At 40.8% G+C, this 23,073-nt stretch overlaps 2 protein-coding genes across 7 annotated transcripts in view; one reads left to right on the top strand and one right to left on the bottom strand.

Moving 5' to 3' along the window:
- Window positions 1-10,534, bottom strand: part of SFI1 (SFI1 centrin binding protein) — a 50,609-nt gene extending 40,075 nt beyond the window's left edge. For 2 of the 4 annotated variants that reach the window (XR_002907987.3, XM_024197987.3), the window contains exons 1-6: window positions 10,453-10,534; window positions 7,568-7,671; window positions 6,102-6,281; window positions 5,153-5,224; window positions 2,107-2,217; window positions 72-166 (exon numbers count right to left, since the gene is read on the bottom strand). Coding sequence is in view for 3 of the 4 variants with exons in the window: in XM_024197987.3 (XP_024053755.1) it covers window positions 72-166; window positions 2,107-2,217; window positions 5,153-5,224; window positions 6,102-6,281; window positions 7,568-7,653 (544 nt within the window). In the remaining variant the exon portion in view is untranslated. Of the gene's footprint in view, window positions 1-71; window positions 167-2,106; window positions 2,218-5,152; window positions 5,225-6,101; window positions 6,282-7,567; window positions 7,672-7,791; window positions 7,861-10,452 lie in introns of those variants that run through there. The other 2 variants (XM_024197988.3, XM_024197989.3) reach the window with 2 other exon arrangements.
- Window positions 10,535-14,195: 3,661 nt separating this feature from the next.
- EIF4ENIF1 (eukaryotic translation initiation factor 4E nuclear import factor 1) overlaps window positions 14,196-23,073 on the top strand; it is a 35,727-nt gene continuing 26,849 nt past the window's right edge. For all 3 annotated transcript variants that reach the window (XM_026660548.1, XM_026660549.1, XM_026660550.1), the window contains exons 1-2: window positions 14,196-14,283; window positions 15,359-15,479. In XM_026660548.1, the coding sequence (XP_026516333.1) occupies window positions 15,387-15,479 (93 nt within the window). In that variant the 5' untranslated portion in view covers window positions 14,196-14,283; window positions 15,359-15,386. The remainder of the gene's footprint in view (window positions 14,284-15,358; window positions 15,480-23,073) is intronic.

Genomic DNA, 23,073 nt, shown 5'->3' on the forward strand with positions numbered 1-23,073 from the left:
ATTTGTCCACACACATCCCTTGAAAAACTGACATCAATATTTAAGAAAGCTGCTCCCCCTTCCCCTCTCACCATGAGCCTCTGCGACACGATACTTGCTCCTCTTTTCTCGCTGCTGGCATATAAAAGTCTTCCAGGCTTGGAATATCAGGTTGTATAGGAAATATCTGAACAACAGAAAAGATATTAGAATTGGATAAGATACAGAGAAGGGCAACAAAAATGATTCAAAGAAATTAAGGAGAGATTAAAAAGGCTGCCAGTGTTCATTTTAGAAAAGAGACTAAGGGAGGATATGATAGTCTATAAAATCATGAATGGTGTGGAGAAAGTGAATAAGAAAGTGTTATTTACCCCTTCACAGAAGACAAGAACCAGGGCTCACACAATGAAATTAATAGACATTATGTTTAAAACAAACATAAGGAAGTACTTCTTCACACAATACACAGTCAACCTTGGGAACTCATTGCCAGGAGATGTTGTGAAGGTCAAAAGAATAACTAGATTAAAAAAAGAATTAGATAAATTCATGGAGGATAGGTCCATCAAGGGTATTAGCCAAGATGGCCAGGTTGCAACCTGGGTGTCCCTAAACTCTGACTGGACTGGATGACAGAGAATGGATCACTTGATAAGTTGCCCTGTTCCATTCATTCCCTCTGAAGCATCTGGCGCTGGCACTGTCAGAAGACAGGATACTGAGCTAGATGGACCATTGAGCTGACCCACTATGGCCATTCTTTTGTTCACATGTTAAAAACAAAACAAAAAAATGCATCATAAGTCTTGATCCAATCTAGCCAGTTCCTGTACAGCAGACCTGGTCTCAGTTGCTCTGGAATGGGCAGGAGAAATTCCTATCACACAGAGCAGCTTCTAGTGAGACTTTATAGTCAGATTCTGAAAGCGAAGTGTCTTGCAGCACAAAATCTGGACTTTTTCTTCTGCCATTCAATGGAAAAGTCATGGTGGCACAAGGAAAGTGAGGCTTCCTAACATCCAAGGGGAAAAAGTTTTGGATCAACTTTGATTGCCCTTTGGATAACCCATTCTGCAAAGGCAACATCTTCACAGAGATATTTTTAGTGAGTGTGTATGGCCTAGCCTCTCAATCACTCATCCATCTATGTTTCAGTCTACCTCTAAATAATTACACTGCCCCATACTGAGACATTAACGAGAGGATTCTGAAAGCTTTCTCAAACTGAAAAGGACTGCAGAGAGAGAGCATGTAAAAAAGGGGACAGAACTCTTAGGGTATCCATTAACTCTTCACTCTCTGAGACAAGGTGAAGAAAGAAGAAACCCCTTTGTTCCTATGAATAATAGCCAAAAAAGCCTTGTGAGAAAGAGAGAAGAGTACAAGAGGCTTTGATGTTACAGTAAGAGGTTGAGGGGAAGGTATAAAGGGATTATGAGGTTACTCAAGATATATAAAAGCCTCTTGAAAAGGAAACTTAATTTGTCCCATCATACAGCAATATAAGCAGAAGAGGATCTAGAATGCCTGTTTCACTGCTAATGGGCTCAGAGTTTGTGCCAACATGGAAGATAATCTGGGAGCAAGACAGAAATCAAGTTCCCAAATCTTAGTCAACATGTGAGCAGTAGACAAGCGGCATGGCAACTACTCTGCATTTTGACACAATAAAAAAAGAATACAAAAGACAAGTGTCCAGCTGCTCATTTGCTCCTTCCTTCAAGTCAAATAACAGCAAACCTCAAGAGAACTTGGCCACTTAGAAGACAAGAGGAATATCAATATGAACATGTTCAGAGTGATCTAAATTAATTATTGACTCATGGAAATCAGGAAATTTGATTCATACAAGGTGAACAGTACTCCGAAGACACCTGAGCTGTGACATCTGATTTCATCTTAGGACAAAGAAAGATGAATGTACTGTTTGTTGGATGAAGGGGGGCCATAAGGAAGGAAGAAAAAGTTGTACATAATAAGTGAGGAAAGCATTAATATTGGCCTTTCCTCACCTAACAGTGCTGCTGGGGTAGTTTGTTTACTGACATACACACCATCCTCCAAGACCCAGGGAGGATGTCTCACACACCTGTGAACACAACAATACAAGGTCATTTCACAGACCTGTAATGGCAGTCAGCTCTGACGCTAAGCTTCCACTCTCTGCAGACAATCCACCATTCCTCCTTCCACTCGCCAAAGGTTTTTTGCAGAATCTTCCGATCATAATGACATCTATACAGTTGAAAGATTTTGAGGATGGGAAGATTTGTAAAAATATCTTAGTCAATAGCAAATACATTTTAAAGGAGACTGGACCTCTCCTTTTTCCAGTATTAGCTGCTTAACCCAACCGTATCTAACTACATAACAAAACTTTGCCCTTCTATACCACATTTAATCTGAGAATCTAAGAGTAGGTCTATACTTACCTCCGGGTCCGGTGGTAAGCAATCGATCTTCTGGGATCGATTTATCGCGTCTTGTCTAGACACAATAAATCGATCCCGGATCGATCCCGGAAGTGCTCGCCGTCGACGCCAGTACTCCAGCTCGGCGAGAGGAGTACGCGGCATCGACGGGGGAGCCTCCCTGCCGCGTCTGGACCCGCAGTAAGTTCGAACTAAGGTACTTCGACTTCAGCTACGTTATTAACGTAGCTGAAGTTGCGTACCTTAGTTCGAAGTGGGGGGTTAGTGTGGACCAGGCCTAAAAGTGCTTTAAGATACAATTAATTGAGCCTCACACAACCCTTGTAAATAATTACCCCTCTTTTAAAATTGAGAAACAAAATACAGAGAGGTTAAGTGACTTGCCCAAGATCACAGTCAGTTGGTGGCAGATCTGGGAATAGAACTCCTCTCTTGAGCTATGCTTGAGCCTCGAACCATTAGACAACACTCTGCTACATTTACATCTCTAGTCAGTCTTGTTTGGTATTGGTTTGTGTGAATGTTTTTTCCAAAAGCTAACTTTTGTTTTAATTTTTAAAAGTATATTTGTAACTAATTTGGATTACAGGTTTATATTTCTCTGAAATATACCCACTGTGCTCCGTGAAACAAATTATTCTGAATTTAAAATTCCAAAAAGGGATGATTAAAAACCTTAGATAACATTCTTTCTACATGCATCATGTGCTATCAGTATGGCTGCTTGTCCGCCTTTAGTTGCCATGTATAAAGGTTTATGAATGAGCTACTGCCTCTAAGTTTATTAACCTAGTCCTTTAGCACAAGCCATAAAGGTCTTTGCTTTTAGATCCAGAGATCCTGGGTTCAATTCCCACAGGTGACCAGGCCAGCGGATGGTGTTACATGAACATTCACGTTAATGTTAAACTAATAAAAACTCAGATGGGATGAGGTTTTGAACTAAGGAACTGGGACTCAGATGAGGGATTTCAAAGAATAAGATTCTCTATCATTAGAAATAACAATGACCAGTATATCTATTGTTCCTATCTGAGAAACCTCAATTCTGATTTCACTTAAACATTACTCTGAGGAAATGATCATTGGCCAAAATGACATCGCTAATATTCTGAAAAATTTAAAGTCACACTAGGTGCAGATGTGAATAATTTCCTCATGTTTCTCATCTACGTATATTTTTCATAGAGATTAGGAAAACGGAAGGATCAACCAAAGAATAGGCAACAAACAGAGAGAGATAAGCAAACAATGGGCCCAGTCTTGCAGCCCTTGTTCACGGGAAGAATCTCACCGAGTTAATGGGGCTGTTCAAATGTGTAAGGTCTGCAGGATCAGGCTCAAAATGACCACTCCCCCTGCCCCGCCCCCCAAAAAACCCACCAAAAAACCATATATTACAATTCAAAGCTACCTACCCTATCAAACCAAGCTGCTAAGCCATTCCAAGCACTCAAGCAGGAAAAAATGAAAGAGGCATAGGTTATTCTTTCAGATTGACTGAATTGTTAAAACAACAGGAGGGTGGTGAACCAGGGCGATGTGGGATTTGGGCAGACCTGGCACTATCAGTGGGGCAAAAGGGACATTTTGTTTCCCCAAATGATCTTCAAGGGGCCCCAAATTATTGTCAGAAAGGCCAAAATATGTACAATATGTACAGCCTTCATCCTTTATTTAAATTATAAATCATAGCAAAATACTGACACAGTAGCCAAATTTCACTTTTTTAAACTCTTAAAATCCAAGACTTTCCAGGGATCTAACTACCTCCTTGGAAGGTTGTGCACTTTTAAAATAACATTCAAAGGCCCAAAAATACCCACTTGCCTCCCCCAATAATGTGACCCTAGATCTGGTCTTGGATCTGGGAACAATATTTTTAAATTTAAAATAAAGTTAATTTAGTTTAATTTAGCTGGCTGAGCTCTAGATTTCAAAAAGGGCATTTTCACTCATTCACCAGACTTCTTATACTGGATTTGCACATTGCCAAAGCAAGTAATGCACACCCAATATGTGGGAGGAAGAGGGGAAGAGTTCTATTATGGCTCTCAGGACAATTCATGTTCACCAGCTAATACAGTCTTGGTAAGAATTTATATTCCTCATAGTGGAATGAAATGGGATGACTTAGGGCCTGATCTAACTCGTACTGAAGTCAATGCAGGTCTTACACTATCTTCAACAGGAACTGGATTATGCCCGTAGAGCAAGGACAAGCAAGAGTGGACACACAAATTAAAGCAAAATAGGAAGAAATTCCAAAGAGAGTGTTGCTTTTTCAGTAGTGATTTAAACCCAAATTGTAGAAGCTCTATTGCTGTAACAGTTCAAAGATCAAATATGCAAAGCATTTGTGAATACACATTAAGAATAGCCTTGTATACTGCAGGATGAAGTGAACTAAATGATCTATTGGGTCTTTCCCACCTTTACTGTCTATAATATTCTAATTTAAAAAAACGTATACAATGAAAATGAAAGGCCAAATTCTACTCTCAGTTTCACTGGTGTAAATCCCGCAAATCTGCACTGAAACCAGTGCAATTTCTCTGGATTTACAGTTAAAGTAAAATTTGGCCACAATTATTTAAGAATAATATTCAGAGACAGATCTCAAATAATTTCAAAAGGCATCTGCAAATATTTTCCTGCAAAGCAGGTATCCCTTTGCTTAGCTATACAAATGCTCAGCCACGTCAAAGTAGAATCTTACTACTTGGAGCTTCAATTACCTGGCTTTGGAAGGAAGAACTTGTCCAAATGTCTTTTTCACCCACAAATAAAGGAACTTCCTGGCCAGATGCCTGGAAGACAAACACAGGTTAGTTGCCTTTCTGCATTTTTGTACTCAATCTCTCAATTCCCAGCAATGTTTTTTGAGACTCAGAAGCTTGATACATAATAACTACAATACACAACACTAAGGTCCCAATCCTGCACAGACTTAAACACACATTTAACTTTAACCATCTGAGTTGTCCCATTAACTTAGGCATGTGTACCATTGCAAGACCAGTGGCCTAATCAGGACACACTTAGCTGGGAAATCCATGTAGACAAGATGTCTCCTCTGGAACCTATTTATACCTAATGATACTAAATAACAATGATGGTTGCTTAATTGGGATGCTGTCAGGTGATTTAATGGAGCTTAGGCCCTTCTGTGTTTCATTTGCATGGTGACTATCTGATCCCATAACAGAATGGCTTTTTCTAAACAATTTGTAGAGTGGGTCTTAGATCACAGAACTAAGAGCTAAAATGCCTGGCTAGATTCCTATAATTATATTCTATTCATATGCATCTTGTTCACTACTAGTTATTTACATTTTCCTACAGGAGGAAAAGCAAAAGATCTCAAACTCCTCATAAAGCAAACCATTCAAAATACAGAATCAGCCACAGTGAGAAGGACACTCATAGTACTACTTTGTATTTAGCGAGCACCTTTCCCCTGGAAATCAAAAACAGTGGGTATTATTAGTCCTATTTAACAGATGGAGAAACTGAGCCACAAAAAGGATAAATGACTTTCTCAAGGTCACTTAGCAAATCAATGGCAAATATGAGAGTAAAACCCAGGTCTCATGACTTCCAGTCCCGTTCTAACCACTAGAAAATGCTGCCTTCCTTAGTAGGATTAAAAAAACAAAACATACAGAGCACAGCTTTCACTATCACCTGATACGGAGTTCTTTTAACCTCCCACCTCGGTTCCAGGTGTATGTGACCCGATACGGAACCAGATTACTCCCATTCCAACACTGATTCCCACCAGGCCGGGGAGTAACAGATCGTCCAAATGCACGGACTTTTGGAGTATGTAATTTCTGGGCTGCATCTGTCTTGAAAGATCTTAAACTTAAAAGGAAAGAGAAAAAGAAATATCACTTGTAAGGTCAGATTCACAGTTAGCAGATGTTGGTGTCTATGTGACCTCATCCATACAAAAGTATCACACTAAAATCACACATTAAGTTAACACCTGCAGACAGTATTTTTAAAAGTTTCATTTGATTAATTTTCATGCTCAGTAAACTGTCTCCTGAAATTTCTCAGTCATTCCCCAAAAGTTACCGTAAAACATGGTGATGGGAGCACAGTGGTCCAAGTGCAATCATCCCATTAATATTTCCTCTTTGTTTTAAAGGTGACATGGAAAAGAAAGAACGTTGGTTTGTGTTCTCTTTCACTTCGTTAATATTTATAAAGACCTGAAACTTTTGTGCAGGTGGGTTTGAACTTCTTGTTCTGCTTATTTTTTACCTTCTGAATAAAATAATATTACCACCTAGTACTTTCTTACCTATTTTTGGTGAAAGATTCCTACTAGAGTACTGCAGTGGGAGCTTTCTCAACCTTCAGTTAAAGGGCAATAAGCATTTAATCTTTCACATAAAGATCCTTTCTCCTAGCTGTGCGCAGACAAGTGAGCTAAATACGTTTTTCTTAAATAAATACTTCTACTACTACTAATAGTTTTAAGAAATCTGACTAAAAATCCCTTCCTGTCTCTTAGTACTTGTGATGTCACAGTCCTATTAATTCTCTAGTGTTCCATATAGTCTTACAGGAAAGATGGGGCAGATGAGACCTGAATTTCTGAATTGAAAAACAAGCAGGAAAAAAAATGAACTTTTCTGGGAAAAAAAATTTCAGACCTTTATTCATCATAAAGAAGCCAAACTAGGCAAAACATTTTTCCCCTTTGTGGGTCATCTTTAAACAGTCTGTCTTAGTCAAAGTGCAGATCCATTCTGAAAAGTGACTTTAAAAATGGTGTTATGGGATTCCATGTTTAATATTCCTGATTGACTTTATGGTAACAACCACAATTTAAGACCAGGTACAACTTGTTGAACCAGTTGCATCCAATTTTCCTTCCCAGAAGCAAACACCGCCACCACCCTCCAGATTAGAACCATAAACACATTCCTGAGCTCCCCAATAGGCAACAGAGGCTTCATCTATACAAATAAAGTGGAACAACTTTTGAACAGATGTCTATAAAACACTGTTAATAGCATCTTCTGAGTGAAATACACAGGTAACAACTTTATTTAGATCCAACGGAGTTGGATTGATAGAAAAACAAAATAATATAACTGCATCCTTTAACATGGGAGTGCCTATCCACCGTTCCTCACCTGCCCTTGGATTTTTTCTCCATCTTTCCTCCAATCTTGGGTCCTCTATAATCAAATCCACTAATCTTTCTGCACTGGAATCTCATGTGTTAGCAGTCAAACACCTTTGGACAATATATAAGAATTATTTTGAGTTATTTTTGGTGAATCAGTGGTGCTCATATGACACATACATTTTGTATAATCTCTCAGGTGCACTCCAACCACTTCTCACGCAAACTCACCTGAATAAAATAGTAAACAAAACTTCTAGATGTTCAGTCAGTCAGAATGATGGACTGCTGGACATTCACAACCCTCTGATTTTATAAAGTTGATCTCAGTGGGTCTATTCAGTGAATAAATGTCCAAATATCATGATGAGGTCCTATATATGCATTTCTAATGTGCCCATCTCCAGGACATCTATGTGCTCAACAGACTGGTTTAGTCAAATAATGCAATTGGACTGCTTAGAATTTTTAGTGACACCTGGTCCATATGTATCAATATCACAAACAATCTGATGTTTTTTGTTGATTGCCCCATATACAAAGGAACTGAAAAATATGAAGCATGAAAGAACTTGACAGCGGGATATAAACAGGGCAATCTGATTGGCTGACAGGGATGTCACACCATATTGATAATGCTCAATAAGAACACAAGTCTAATTTGTTTTCCTTATAATAATAAGCTGCATTTCTTAAGACAGTGAATTTACAGAGGATTACTCTGTTTCTCAGGTTATTAAAGTCAAGGAGCCTTTGGATTTGTGGTTTAAAGAACCATCAAATCATGCCAGACACATCATACTTACTGTGACTTATTGCACTTTAAAAAAACAACTTTCTTAAAGCTGAGCAAATTATCTTTGTTGTAGACTATTAGCTTGGAAAATTTAGCTTTTTTTTTTTTTTTTTTTTTGCATCCTTAGAATGGGCTCTTTGTTTGCTGTTGCTTTTTTGCAATACAAATTTCAAGGCTAATTTTGTCCAGTTTTAACAGAAAAATACCTCCCAGATTGTGACCTTTTATTTAAAATTTTAACTCACAAGGAATAGTGCATGCTAAGTTTATAAACCCCATGGCAATCAACAGTTATGATGAAACACTGAGACACCCTAATGATAACATCAGTCAAGATTACTTAACTCTTGAGACAACAAGGGATGTCTAAATAGAACTGCTGCTGTATAACCAAATCCTGGTATTTATATGAACCTAGGTCCCAGTATCTAGACATACTAGTTATGAGCCAAGATACGAGAAAACAGATAACAGGTGAAACTGCCTCAAACACAAATGAAGAAAATGGAATACCAAATACAACCCCTGATCCTGTAATGAATTCTGTGCAAGTGGACCCCAGCACAGAGTCTGACTAAAATTAATTTGGCTCTGAAGATGCAGGGGTCTGTCTCCATAGAACATACTGTAGGATTAGGGTCTAAAAGAAAAGTTTCTCTGAGCAAGGCATGAAAGATTGGAATGAAAGGGACATTAAGGCCTCAATTCTGCAAAGTGATATGAGTGAAGTTGGACTCCTGTGCCAATGGAGAAAGTCACTGAAGTCAATGGGGCTCTGCCCACAGTGAACTCCTTGTGGGATCAGGGCTGAAGAATCCAAATATATTCATTTTCAATCAAACTTTCATATTATATATATATATATATATGTATATATATATATATATATATAAAAACACACACATACTACAGAACTACACAGTGATGCTCCAAACCCTTGCAATAAACACAATGAAGATGTTATGTCTGGGGTCCTGGCTGTAACGTAATAATAGTAACCTATCTACTACAAAGATATTTGTATTGTGCTGGTCTCTGTGGTGTTTGTACTTTCCCTATTTAAAGGGCTGTAAAACATTAATAACACAACTAGTCTAATGCTTTATATTGACCAGACAGTTCTTGGGAAGGGCAACTTCTCACTTTGAATTCCAATCCCATTCCATTTGTGAGAGTTCACAAATCCCCTGGAATCTCTATTTCCCCTGGCACTACAGGGAAGTGTCATAGATTCAGAACAATCCTGTTAATATGGCAGACAGTCCCTGGGAGTCCGGGTTCCTCTGGCCCAGAGTCCAGCATCAGAACCCCCTCACTCTCATGTGCCTTTCTCTTTTCATACCCAGAAAAGGATCTGAAAGGTGGGAGAAGGGAAGGTTGTGGCTTCACAGCCCAAGCTCAGCCTTACTGTATTCCCTCAGCTGCTTTTATGAGTAACCAGGATTACTTGTGGGACCCCTACATTTTACAGGAGGCCGTGTGCAGACTCAGCAGTTCACAGGATGGCTAGACTCCCCAGTCACATGGCAGGAACAGGGAGGCAGAGTACAACTCACAGTCCCATGACCCACTCCTCCAGCAGCAGGACCAAGATTACCTTGACAGGGAACCAACTCACTGCTCAATCCATCAGTCTTCCAGCAGGAGACTGAGGTTGACTCACTGTCCTAGACCCACCCCTCACAACTGTGGGACAATGGGACCGGGGGGGGGGGGACGACTCACTGCCCTAGAACCACACACAGCTGTAGGACCTGGGGGGTCAACTCACTGACCTAGAGCCACACACACACACCCCACACACAACTGTAGGACCTGAGGGGGGCAACTCACTGCCCTAGAGCCACCCCACACACACACACACACACAGTTGTAGGACCTGGGGGGCAACTCACTGCCCTAGATCCACACACCCACACAGCTGTAGGACCTGGGGCGGGGGGCAACTCACTGCCCTAGAGCCCCCCCCTCAAAAAACTATGGGACTGGGAGGGGGTCAAAGCACTGCCCTAGAGCCCCCCCCCCCGCTCTGTAACCAGGGGACAATTCACGGCCGAACCCCACCCCCCACCAGTGGGACAACTCATATCTCTCACAGCAGACGCCGTGCGGAACCGGGACCAACCCGTGTCCTAGCGGCTCCTCCCGCGGAGTCCCCAGCGCAGCCTCCAGGCCCGCCCGCTTCCCGGTCAACCAATATGGCCTCTATCACCATGGAGACGAGCAGCACCAGGACCCCAGCCCGTATCTCTGAGCGATACGGTCCTGCAGCGGCCTCTAGCGCCTGGGAGGGGAATGGGGGAGAAGGAAACGCAGCCAAGGCCCATCATGTCCTCTTTGCCTCCTCAGTGCATGCCAGCTCCCACATGGCTATTTGGTATTGTGAATGATAAGGCCCAGCAGCCACGGGGCGAAGGCCATGATCTTAAACACCCACGTCCTGCTCTGAGTAACCTCAAACAATCCCATGGCACATTCTCTGGGAGCACCACTCAGAGCATGTCCCCACTCCAGCAGCAGGTTCGGGGTGCTATATGTAGCCAGCTAATAGCACTTAGAACTCTTCACCTTCAGCACTAGATGAACTGATCCTTACAACACATCTGCAGACCTAACCATTATCCCTCTTTACCTCAGGTACAGAGAGACAAGATCATACAATCAGCCAATGGCAGAGTTGGGAAGAGAGCACACGTGACTAAGATGCTCTAGGGACTTTGGGGATGAAAACTGCTATACTAATGTAAGTAAGTTATATTATTATTTAGTTATTAGTTATTATTGGTTTTGAGGGGACAGGTAATTTTGAATGGCTTTCCTTGCTAATAATCTACTTCTTGTGACCAGTGTTTATTCTTCTAAGCTTGACAATGTCCCTCTCAGACCATTTGCTAAGCTTGATCCCCAAAATGTCAAGCTCGTTCATGAACCCAGAGATCTCCTGTACTTCAATACAGGCAAAATTCCCCAGGGTTTCTGCCAAGAGAGAAGCCATCTGTCAGTGTCCAAATAAAGAATTTTGTGGCCCTGTGCACAATGGCAATTGAGGGAACCCAACCTTCCCTGCCACCAGGTGGATGGGAGGACCCGGGAGGGTGTTGGAGAGCAAGCCTCCCCACACTCACCCTGCAGTGACTTCTGTCCTTTAGTGCTGGCGCAGCTCCCCACTCCTGTTTTTTTGGCTCTCTCCACAGTACGTAGGTAGGGCCCTCCCCTGCCCCCTCATCCCCTTCCTGGCTCACTGTGTGTGTGAGAGAGAGAAAGTGCATGTGTGTGGTTTGTTTTGGTTTTCTGCCAGTGATCACAGGCCCTCCTGAGGTGGGGGCCCTGTGCAAGTGCACTGAGTGCCTTTGGTTAATCTGGGCTCACCTTCTATAGCCATCTTCATGACATTGCTTTGAAACTTGCTTTTTAAGCACAAGGCATATTAAAGAATGCAGTCCTTATGTAGACAAAATTCCCATTGAAATAAATGTATCTGCATGAGAACTGCAAAATCAAGTCTAAAATCAGCCTAAAAGGGAGTAGTGTATCTTGACACAGTATTGCATTGGATTAGTCATCTTTTGCCATAGCTGTAGAAAGAGGAAAATATAGTCCTTCTTATATATTGCTGCTTTATGAAGTGTGTGGCTATCTCCTGTTTTCTAAGGTGTTATAAGAAGTTACAAAATAGCATTTTAGCTTAGGATACAGGGGTATTTACAAAAGCTACAGTTAAACTAATCAAGTTTGCAATCATTTCAAAGTGTGTATCTAAAATATTTTACAAATACAAAGTAAAAAAAAAATCCATGGATACCTGTTAGTTAGCTATTCTAATAGTGTATTTGTTCCAGTCCTTCTTCCTCCATTACACATTTTTTCTTACAGAAAGCTGACTTGAATAGAATTTCTGCTAAGAAATTCAGCAGGACTCCAGTTCCTGAATACATTGTACATTCACCATTATTTAAAAAAATCTATATGCATAATAATAAATAAATCTTTGTACATAGACAGTCATTAAAGAAAATCCTAGTTAAACTGTTCTTTTTAGATTAAATGCTTAGTTACTTTAGAGTTCACAAAAGGTGCCAGTTTATTTGACAGCCCTGGAGAATTGTATCAGACATAATATACCTGATGCAAACAGCTATAGTAGCAATAATGGCAAGTACCCTGATTATCCTGCCCTAATTTGTAAAATCTACCATGTCTCCCTTCTAACAAATATCCCTGATCGACTCAGTTTCAAACTTTCCTAACCCTACAAGTGCTATGTGGTTCCAGATATCTGCCTCAAACCTCACATGTATTAGGCTCTGATCCTGAACTGAGAACTGCACAGCAGGTGGACCCTGACAACTGAGTGGAATCCCACGAAAGACAATGGGTCTCTGTGCAGACACAGGGTCTACCTACATAGTGTCTCAAAAAGGCCTTATAGTGGACCCTTCAAAACACTATACCCTGTAGAGCTCTTGCTTAACCCTCAAGTATGACAGTTGGAGCAGTGCTGAAGAGGTCTTCATCCTGCAATAAACTAATTAAGGTGGACAAAGAGTGGATCAGCCTGACAAACTTGCTGTACCTGGAAGGTATCAAGTGAGGCCATTTTTAAATGTTTGTTTAAAGATATCACTGACTTGTAATGCAAGAAATCTTCATATAATATTGTTTCATTCTACAACAAAGGTTGATGTGAATGTATTATCTAATATAGAACTTCTGTTTAATTGGAAAATAGTTGAAGATAGTGACTTTTGCCCCAATCCTCCAAGTTGCTCCACATAGTCAGATCCCTGTACTTATGTAGAGTTGACTCAACAGGGCTCCTGTTCTGAAATTTTCACAACTGGGACCCTAAATGAAGTTCTGTGAACATAGGGGGTCCACTTACCTGGACCTCAATGCAAGATCAAGGCCTCAGATGCTGTTAATTGAATATAGTCTTAAAAAGTTCTATAAACAGGTGTTGGAAATATATTCTCTATTTCTTGCTAATAGCATAGGTGTAGCAGGAGACTGAGAATAAGAAAGATTAAGTAATACAATTCCCTGTTCTTATTTTTCTCCTGTTATTATGTAGACATATCAAGTTTAACTGATTTGAGAAGGGAAATGCCTCATTTTGGATTGATTTAAAGGGTTGATTTAAAACATGTCTTTGATGAAGAATGATTTTGCAGTGTGTATATGGGTCCCTGGCAGGTGAGTATAGTGCACATGACCCTCTTTCCCCTCCCCCCCACAAAAAAAAACACCCCACATACAAACAACAAAAATAACGCTGTGCGAGAACTAAGCACTCGCCCGGCCTAATAAGTCTCTATCAGCTTGTGTGCACATGGCCCTTAAACCATACCCCCTCCCCCGCAGCATGGGCTACATGGGCACCAGCTTCCATCGCAGGGCTGGCTGGTGATAGTGCCTGAGAGGTCCTCGCAATTCGTCAAACCATCCGTCTCCTATGGGTATGTCTATAAAAAAAATCGGTACTAGGCTGTGATTCACTTTTGAAGTTCGATATACGGAGGCGAGAAGTCGCCATACAGCGGGAGGCTGTGCTTTTCAGTCAGGCATTACAGGCGAGAGCCCCCGGGCCCGGCAAGCAGGCCGCGCCTGCGCGGTGGCTATTAAAGGGGTAAGGGGTGGGCTCTAGAAAGCCCCGGTTACGGCGGCTGCGAGGAGACAGAGTGCGAGAGTCGGGCAAATCGGGAGAGGGCGCGCGAGCGAGCTGGAGAAGGGAACGGAGGGGTGGGGGAGTAGCGGCGGCGCGGGCAAGCGGCCGGGTGGGGAGGGAGCTGTGTGTGTGGAGAGCGCGGCGCGGGGCGCTGCTGGGAGGCGGGGAGAGAAGCCGGTCACTAGGGCTAAGTAACGCCGCGGGCGGCGGCAAGGCCTTGCGAGGAGCTGAGCGCTCTGGAGGGGACCGCGTCTTCCGCACAGTGAGTATCCGCTTTACCCGGGGCCGGGGACCCGCACTGCCAGGTGAGACGTTACCTGCGCCGGTGCCTCGGCGTCCCCGCTCGCCACCGGTGTGTTGGTGTCTGGGCCCAGTAAGATAGGGCGGCCCTGGGGTTATCTTTTCCCCGTCCCCATCCCGGACGAGGGCCTCCACACAAGTCGCAAACCTATCGCTGTGCGCGTCAGGTCACCAATGGGGCAGGTGGGGGGTGGCACCTGCGCTGGGGGCTGTTCTGTCGGCTCTTGCCAGCCATGAGGCTGGGGGCGCCTCTGCCTTGTCAGCTGTCTAGGCTTGCCAGCAGTCCCTTACTATGAGGGACAGCCCCTATTTTTCCTCTCTATACAAAGAGTGCTGCAAAAAGCAGCAAGAAATACCCCCGGTGAATATAAGTGCTGTTGTTAACAACGATATTGATTATGATAATATCAGGAAGAGCGGTGGGGCAGGGATGCTAAGAAAAGTTCCTTATTTTTGAAATAGTGTTGGCAACCATACAGAAACAGTGGCACTGGCTCGCTGTGTAGGACGCTGTTTGCTCTGCAAGCCATGGCTTGGAGGCCCAGGCCCCTCCATGGTATTCATGTGGGTCCACTGTCCTGCATGCCCCAAAATGGGGTGCAAGTGGCTGTCATGGCAACTAGGTTGCATAGGCATCTAGGACTTCCCAGCCTGAGGGAGGGGGCTTTCTATCCAGTCTCTTTCATTTCATGAACTTCCCTTCTGTATTCTGTTTCTGTCCCTGTGATAATCTCTGTTGTGCTAAAGCTGCTTAAGAGCTGGGTCTCTGAACTACAAAGGTGTCTAGGCTCCTATGATTAATTAAAATATTTGTTCTAGAGCTGTTAATTAAGATATTTTACTGCCAGTTGTAGTTTGGGTGCACAAAACAGCCAACACATCAAACAGTAAAAATATATTTTGTGAAATGTACTTTCTTATGTTAAATGTAAGTTGATGACAGTTCCATGGGCAGTAAGGAAGGTGTACACCATAAAGCCTTCAGCTATGTTGTCTATTTTATTAACATAATTCTTTTTTTTTTTTTTTTAAATCAGGTACATAGTCAAAGGCTTTCGAGTAGCCATGGATAAGAGAGGGGCTATAGCAGAAATTGAAAATGGTGACACTTTCCTTGACTTGAACAGAATAACAGTAAAATCTCATCGTTACACAAAAGTAAGCTAACTTTTTTCTTTAAAAATTGTATGAATTCAGTGTTTATGAAACACTTAGATTGAAACTGATAAATTTTAGGGGGGGAAAAAAAGTCCTACGTTCCTCCTAGGCCTTGTCTAGAGTAGGATTTGAAGGTGTGATACAGCTATATATTAGCTAGCATCTTTTAAAGGTCTAGTGTAAAAAAGGAATGCTGTCTTAAATAGATACTACAGTGAGGTGATGGTGTCCATGTGCCTCACAACATGTGCTAAACTGATCAAGTTGAAGCCTATGCTTGCCCTCCACTAAGCTTTAAAATGTGTTGGCAAACATGTGATGGCTAACACATGTGATAGATAAGGTCTTAAATTCTAGTCTGGTCAAGGTCCAAATGGACATCATACCAAACATGGAGGAAGGATAGTGTCTCCTTGGAATGTTTAGTTCTCATGTGTATAGCTGTATCAAATATGGCTTGTAAATACAAACTATACTCAGATGCCTTGTGCAGTGAATACAGTTTCAGAACTTATGAAGTAAGTTCAGCTGTGAAGCAGGGGAAAGCTGAGGCCATACATAAGACACTAACAGATATTTAAAGTTGGACGAAACTTTTAAGTATTGACATTGTCTTATAGTTATGATGGCTTAAGCTTTATAGTTCTCACCATACTCTTATTGGTTCATGCACTTGCAAACTATCCAATTCTTGTATATTAGAGAGAAACTGGTAGCCCACTTCTGTTAATGTTGGTATTCTGCATTGGCAGCACTGCTGAAACTGTTTGTTTTGCTGTGGGAAGACATGAGAAAACTATTTTGTTTGCTATGGTGATTAGGATTTAACTATGTTGGGTGTTGTGCAAACAAATTAAAAAGATGTTTCCTGCCCTGGAGAGCTTACAATCTGAATATAAAACAAATCCCAACAAGTGGGTTTAATAAATAAAAGGATGCAGTTACAGGAGAAAGGTCAAGGGTAACAGATAAGAATGCAGCTAAATAGGCTAGGTAGTATATGATGTGAGTTGATTCCATTACTCTCTCTTGAAAGTATGTCTCAGTTTTAAGACAGACTTTTATTAAGCTCTTCAAGGTTTTTGCTAAGTTTACTTATCTCTGTTAAGTGAAAGACTAGCTTCTTTCAGCATGCCACTGACTCAAACATATTTTTATAGATACATATATTTAAAAAAAAAAAAGAGCAAGATGTGTACAAAGATCCTTGCTTTTTGTTAGACCTGGGCTCCTTTTACCCTCTAACTCCATTGGTTTTACTTGTCTGCAGAGCACTATGCTCAGTTATGTATAAAATGCTGTCATTTCTTTGTAATGGGAAAGAACTTCAAGTGAGGGACTGAAATGTTGGGATCAGGCAGGGTTATTGGTGGTTTTGCATCAGTAATGACTCATCAACTGCCAAAACAATTTTTTTTGAGCAGGGAGGTGCAATTAAGCTGCTTAAATCTTGTGCATGTCTTCCCCTCCATCTTTAATTCTGCCAGTGTGCCCAGTCCCCTTTGCTGTTCCCTTTCTCAGTAGTTTGAGATGGCCTGTATGGGGAGGGGGAGTGCAAAGTATAGCAGTTTTCTCTAAAACTGAGTACTGTATGTAGCTTCCTTCAGATTCTGGTAGATGCATATCATTTGTTGGGCCTGAGGTGGCTGATAGTAAACAAGGTACATCTTGTCCAACAGCTAAACGGGTGCCTCTGCCTTGCTCCCAGTTCCTACTGGCATAGGAAACAAAGATCCAAGCTTGGTCTCGAATCCTGATGTGTGGGACCTAGACTGCTAATGCCCTGGAGTTTTACTCCTCTGCCCCAGGAGTGTGCTGCCATTGCTTCTGTGTTCCCAGCACCAAAAATAGTAACAATGCAATATTAATTTCTCTGGCATTTCTGTGTCCCTCATTTTGATCAGGATGCAGTTGTTAAACTAATGGCAGGATACTTCTAGTCTCATTCAATTGATATTGCAGTTTTAGTGGCAATTGACTTCTGTCCTCGCAAAGTGAGGAAACATGGTAAATTACAAGAGATGTTAACCCTTTTAAAAATCTTAAGTTATCTGTTCTCCTAAGTAAAAGGATTTATTCTATGGCTTAGCTAATTGCCAGAGCACCTTAAATCCATGTGAAAAGCATAATGATTAAAGTCACCAGATTCCAAACTAGTCTGAACCACTGATGGTCCAGAACACTTAGTGGTGGTTTGTGGAGAATGGCTATTTATTCTCCTTGTTTCTAGCTGCTAGGAGCATAGTTTAATGTGATTTTAATATCTGCCATGTAAACAGTCACTGCAGGCCCATTACATAATTACAAATGGAAGGGCCACATGGTGACGAGTGGGAGGGCAGTTGGTCCACACATCATGAAAGCTTGCAAACCCTTTGATCTAATTTTTTTCAAAAGGTGACCAGTGTAAGTTTTTTATAACTAAAATGTAGTTTTTTTTTTAGCAATACTTAAAATTTGTGTTCCAAGTGCTGTGCAGATACTAATCCACACCATCACTAACAGAAGTATAAGTATTATTCCCACTTTATAAATAAGGGAACTGAGGCAGAGATGAAATTGCATCTCAAAGGCTGCATAGTCAGTCACTGAAAGAGCCTGGTCTAGAACACACAGGCTCCTGACTATCAACCCAAAGCTCATTATTATAGCTTATGGTATCTCATGCTTTGTCTAAACCAGTAAACTAAGTAGCTGCTTTTGACCTTTGCTTTCATAGAGAACTTGGCAAACTTGTACTGTTCAGGCCTGGTTTACACTTAAAATTGAATTGTGGATTTTTTTGCACCCCTGAGCAACATAACTATGTTGACCTAGAGGTTAGGCAGCGAAGTTGACTGAAGAATGCTTCCATTGACCTAGCTACTGTTGCTTGGGGAAGTGGTGTTCCTGCACTCATGGAAAAACCCCTTCTATTGGTGTAGGCTGCATCTACATTACAGGATTATGCTAGCATAGCTGTGGTTCTATATAGTTGTACATTGCTATGGATGTTACCCAGTAGGCTAGACAGTCTTTGGTTGATGTCTGCTTTAGATATCAAGTTGTATATTTTGGATGATCTTGCTGCGCTCAAATCTTCCTTTTTAGGTGAAATAAGGTGCTGGCTTTTCAGCCTCAGGTGTTTTTTGGTATTTCTAATTTGCTTAAACTTAATATTTGCTGTCAGATGGCTCAATGCTTCATTGTCCACGCAGACTGCAAATCTTTTTTTTTTTTAATCCACTCATCACAAGCCTCAAGCATATGAAAACATAAGAATGGCCATATTGGGTCAGACCAGTGGTCTGTCTAGTATCCAGTCTTCCGTCAGTGGCCAGTGGCACATGTTTCATAGGGAATGAACCGAATAGGTCAATTATCAAGTGATCCATCTCCTGTTGTCCAAGCCCAGCTTCTGGCAGTCAGAGGTTTAGGGACACCAGGGTGTGCAGTTGCATCCCTAACCGTCTTGGCTAATAGCTATTTATGGAGCTATGCTACATGATCTTGTCAAATTTATTTTTTTGAACCTAGTTACACTTGTGGCCTTAACAAAATCTCCTGCAACAAGTTCCCTAGGTTGACTGACTAGATTGTGTGAAGAAGCACTGAATCATTAGATTCTAGGGAGAAGTTGCCTTTTCAGGCTAGCTTGGTGCTGCATGTCCTGGCTACTGCTAGGATCCCTTTATTCTTCTGGCTCCTTCCTGCTCGGCACTATCAGTTTGTCTCCCTGATTCCTGAACTAAAACAACTTGGGAAGGAGTAGGGTTAATCAGAAACCAACACCCTCAGTGCCTCAGTGATGTAAATTGCTGTCCAAAGAACTGATGCTGCTCCTTTGTGCTTTAAATGGAGCAAATCAGAAAGAGATGATGGCTGGTCTTCTAGTTTATCTTAAAGGTAACTTCAGAAAGTATGCTGTAGTAGACTGTGGTGTGTGGTGGTGGGTTTTTTATTTATTTTTTATTTGAAGCCTAATAGTAAAGGGGGAAGACTTAAATGTGTGGCATATATTCATTCTACCCAATGCTGAATTATGAATAACTACTGTATAATATTCACTTATAATATAAACAATATATCTAGAGAGGACTCGGTGCTGTTTAGAGGAATGACCAGGTTTAGAGTTAAGATCTTCCAATTTTAATCCCAGCTCTGCTTCCATTTAATCATTAAAATTGGGATAACTCTTGTCTGCTTCACAAGAGTAATTGTTTAGTAAATCTTATCACAGCACTTTGAACATAAAATTATAACTGTAAACCTAGCATGAAAATTACTTTCTTGCCTTTTTACAATCACTGATGATACTAAAAAATATAGATATAGAGATATACCTATCTCATAGAACTTGAAGGGACCTCAAAAGGTCATCGAGTCCAGCCCCCTGCCTTCACTAGCAGGACCAAGTACTGATTTTTGCCCCAGATCCCTAAGTGGGCCCCCTCAAGGATTGAACTCACAACCCTGGGTTTAGAAGCACTCTTCTGTCAATTAGCTTCATCTATGCTGGGGGTTTTGCCAGCGTAGGTGTGCTGCTCATGGGTATGGGTGTTTTCCCACACATTTGACATAACTTATACCAGCACAACAGAAAGTCTAGACCTAGCCTCAGAGCCTATGTCAAGAAAAAGGCCAGTCTTGTGCATTACTTTATTTTTAATGTAGACTTAAGATATTAAAGTCCTTGATCAAACAGTCTGTTCATACTTATTTGAAAAGTCTATTTGATTTTTCTGTGGAGTACCAGAAACATACTTTAAATAGATGAAATCCTGTGACCATTCTGGCCATTCAGTTGACCTAGTATCCTTGTTCTGGCCCAAATATTGGGTTGATCAAGACAATGGGAGGTGTGATCATATGCATTCATGAATGGGTTAGTTTTATGCAAATTCTGTGCAACTTCAGTGGCCTGTTTTGCTAGTACCTATTTTTCAATTAACTTGGTCCACAGAGTAAATTCAGATTTCTGTCCTCTTCTCCCTCTGCTTATCTTTTGATTATAATTAGTTGTTCTATCTCCGCTAAAGGGAATTTTTGGAATACTCCTAGTAGATAATGGACTTAAACCTTTAGTACAAACTTTAAAATTTGCTCTGTCTCTTGCTTCTAGCGTTCTTGTGTAATCTGGGCTGTAAAAATTAATTTTGGAGGATTTACTTGCAAAATGCAGACTAAAATCAATTAAAGTAGATTCAGTACAATTTGGGGGGGCACGAACTGACATGCATAAGTATTTGTGTAAGCTAAAACCCGAATATCTAAGTAAACCTAAAAAAACCCCCAATCCCATCAAACACCGATGAGCTGCCCAAGAGTAACTAATGCAGTTAGGAGCTATCAAGCCGCCTTAGCTAGTATGTTAAAGGTATCCTTGCTAACAACAAGAACAGGGTGGATTTGATTTAAATCACTAATCAGGAAGATTCCATTTAATCATGGATTTCTATATAAAAGCGCATTCTTGTTGGTTGTTACCAACCTGAAGATCCTGCATGTTCAGACATGTTCCTTTTATCTTCAACGCAGCTTCTTCCTGAGAAGGAACATTTCTCATGATGTTTCATTTGGGCAACCAGGCCTTGCATTTCTTTGTTGCACTGTTTGCATTTTGCACACATGCCTGTCTTACCCACAGGTAGAGGAACTTCATTAAAATATTCCCAAACTGGGTCTCTTTTACGGCCTGCTGTCATTATAGGTTTCCCCCTCTAGTGAGAGAATGGTATGGTAGATCTCCAATCAATGAAGGCTACACTCAGAAAGACCTCAAGACTTCTGGAATATGCTGCTCAAACAGTTTTGCTCTTGTTTCTACTGCCTGTCCCTCCCTTCTCACATTATCTCCAGACTTCTTTTCCTTGTCCAGATCTATTCCGCCCCCAACAATCTTCTATTCGTTGAACTTCTTGAAACTTTGCACTTTTAGAGAGAAGTAAGGGATTGACTCTGTGTACACAATTTTGCAGAGGGACAATAGGGTTGAGGTCTGTTGTTTCTCACCTCTATATATTTATTTAAAAACATTTTTCGCTGTTCACAAGTACGTTATCTCTGGAGACACAAATCCACAGTTTGAGAACTGCAAAACTAAGCATCTCTGATGGTATCTTCTAGACTGAGCACGGAGTCCCATTGGGTAGATAGAAAGATTAACCTAAATAATCTATACAGGAGCCCCTGGAACTCCATAAGATTGGGTCCCTAATCCATGAACTATTGGAACTCATTTACAAAACTTTTCTTAAACATTGCATGAATATATTGTTTCATACTATAGAATTAGAATTTATAATCTGTATTCCATGATGAGAGATCTTTGAGCTATAGTGAGGCTTTTTCCTCAAGCATTTTATCAAAAAAATTTGCTTTAAATAAAAAAAAATCCAATTTTTTTATTTTTATTGAAAAAAATCATTGATTTTTATCCACCCTGAACAAGAATGTTTTGTCCCTCTTTCTCCCCTCCCCAAAAATACAGAACACTGAAACTCTTCCAGTATTTTTGATCTCTGCTAAGAATTTAGAACTGTCTCAAATTTGTTTTTTCTATCAGTCCAGGATATTTGTACCATTTTAAAAAATCCTTTTAATGTGCTTCAGCAGAGGGATATAACTAGCCTCAAGTTATTCAAGGATTTGTATCTCCCAAATATGTTTCTAGTCCACTTAAAATTAAATGTTTTAGCATTTCCTGCAATTAATGAAGTTTCAACACCACTGCTTCTGTCTTCATTAACTTTGAATCCATATGTCCCAAACTCTAATTTTGTTGCTTTATCATGGGATGTGAATTATTTGCTCCTAGCATCAATAGCACATAATCTGTTTTAAAATAGCTCTGAATCCTCTGCTTCAACTCATGTTAAAATCAGTTCTCTGAACAAATTGTTCAGTCAGAATCATAATGGTCAGAAAGGCATGGTCCCTCAAAGGATAAACAATTTGAAAGAGTTCCCATTGGATTGGCTTGTGGCAACATTGTACCACCTAATGCTTTCCTGACAATCACTTTCAACAATCTCATTTCACTCAAGCCCTCCCCAGCATCTAGACAAAGCAGCTTGTTGTTGCTCTTGACCAAACTGAATCTGTCACCAAACCTGATGTTATCCTTTGTTTGGGAATGCTGTCTGTTAGATATCGGTCTCATGTTGCTTTTCCGGAATACTAAGCTGTCACTTGTGTCAATAGGCAGAGAACCCTTAAATTCCACTGAAACTCCTAATACAGATATGCATTGATTCTTTATACATAAAGTGTAACTTAAATAAAGGTTTATGTGAAGAACACAGCAATTGCTATGTTTCTACTTTGTCTTCCCTCAAATTGACATTAATAGTGAATCCTACAAATACCCAAAATAGTTAGTATCTTAACCTTTTATCAAAATTCTAATCTATTGGCAATCCAGCAAAAGAATGAAGGAATACATGGTTTCTACGTGCACTGTATTGCTTCAGTTGGGGGGCTTTCATTGAACTGAAGTCTAACTCTTCTTGGTTCAAAACTCAAAATTGCATCAGTCAAACTTTTTTAAATGTTACTAAAAATTTTATTTCTATATAAGGAGTTAAGATCTAATCTTAAATTAATCCCTCTATAG

This window comes from Terrapene carolina, unplaced genomic scaffold (genome assembly GCF_002925995.2).
Source record: "Terrapene carolina triunguis isolate 2854851 unplaced genomic scaffold, T_m_triunguis-2.0 Scaffold790, whole genome shotgun sequence".
Classification (NCBI taxonomy): Eukaryota; Metazoa; Chordata; order Testudines; family Emydidae; genus Terrapene; species Terrapene triunguis.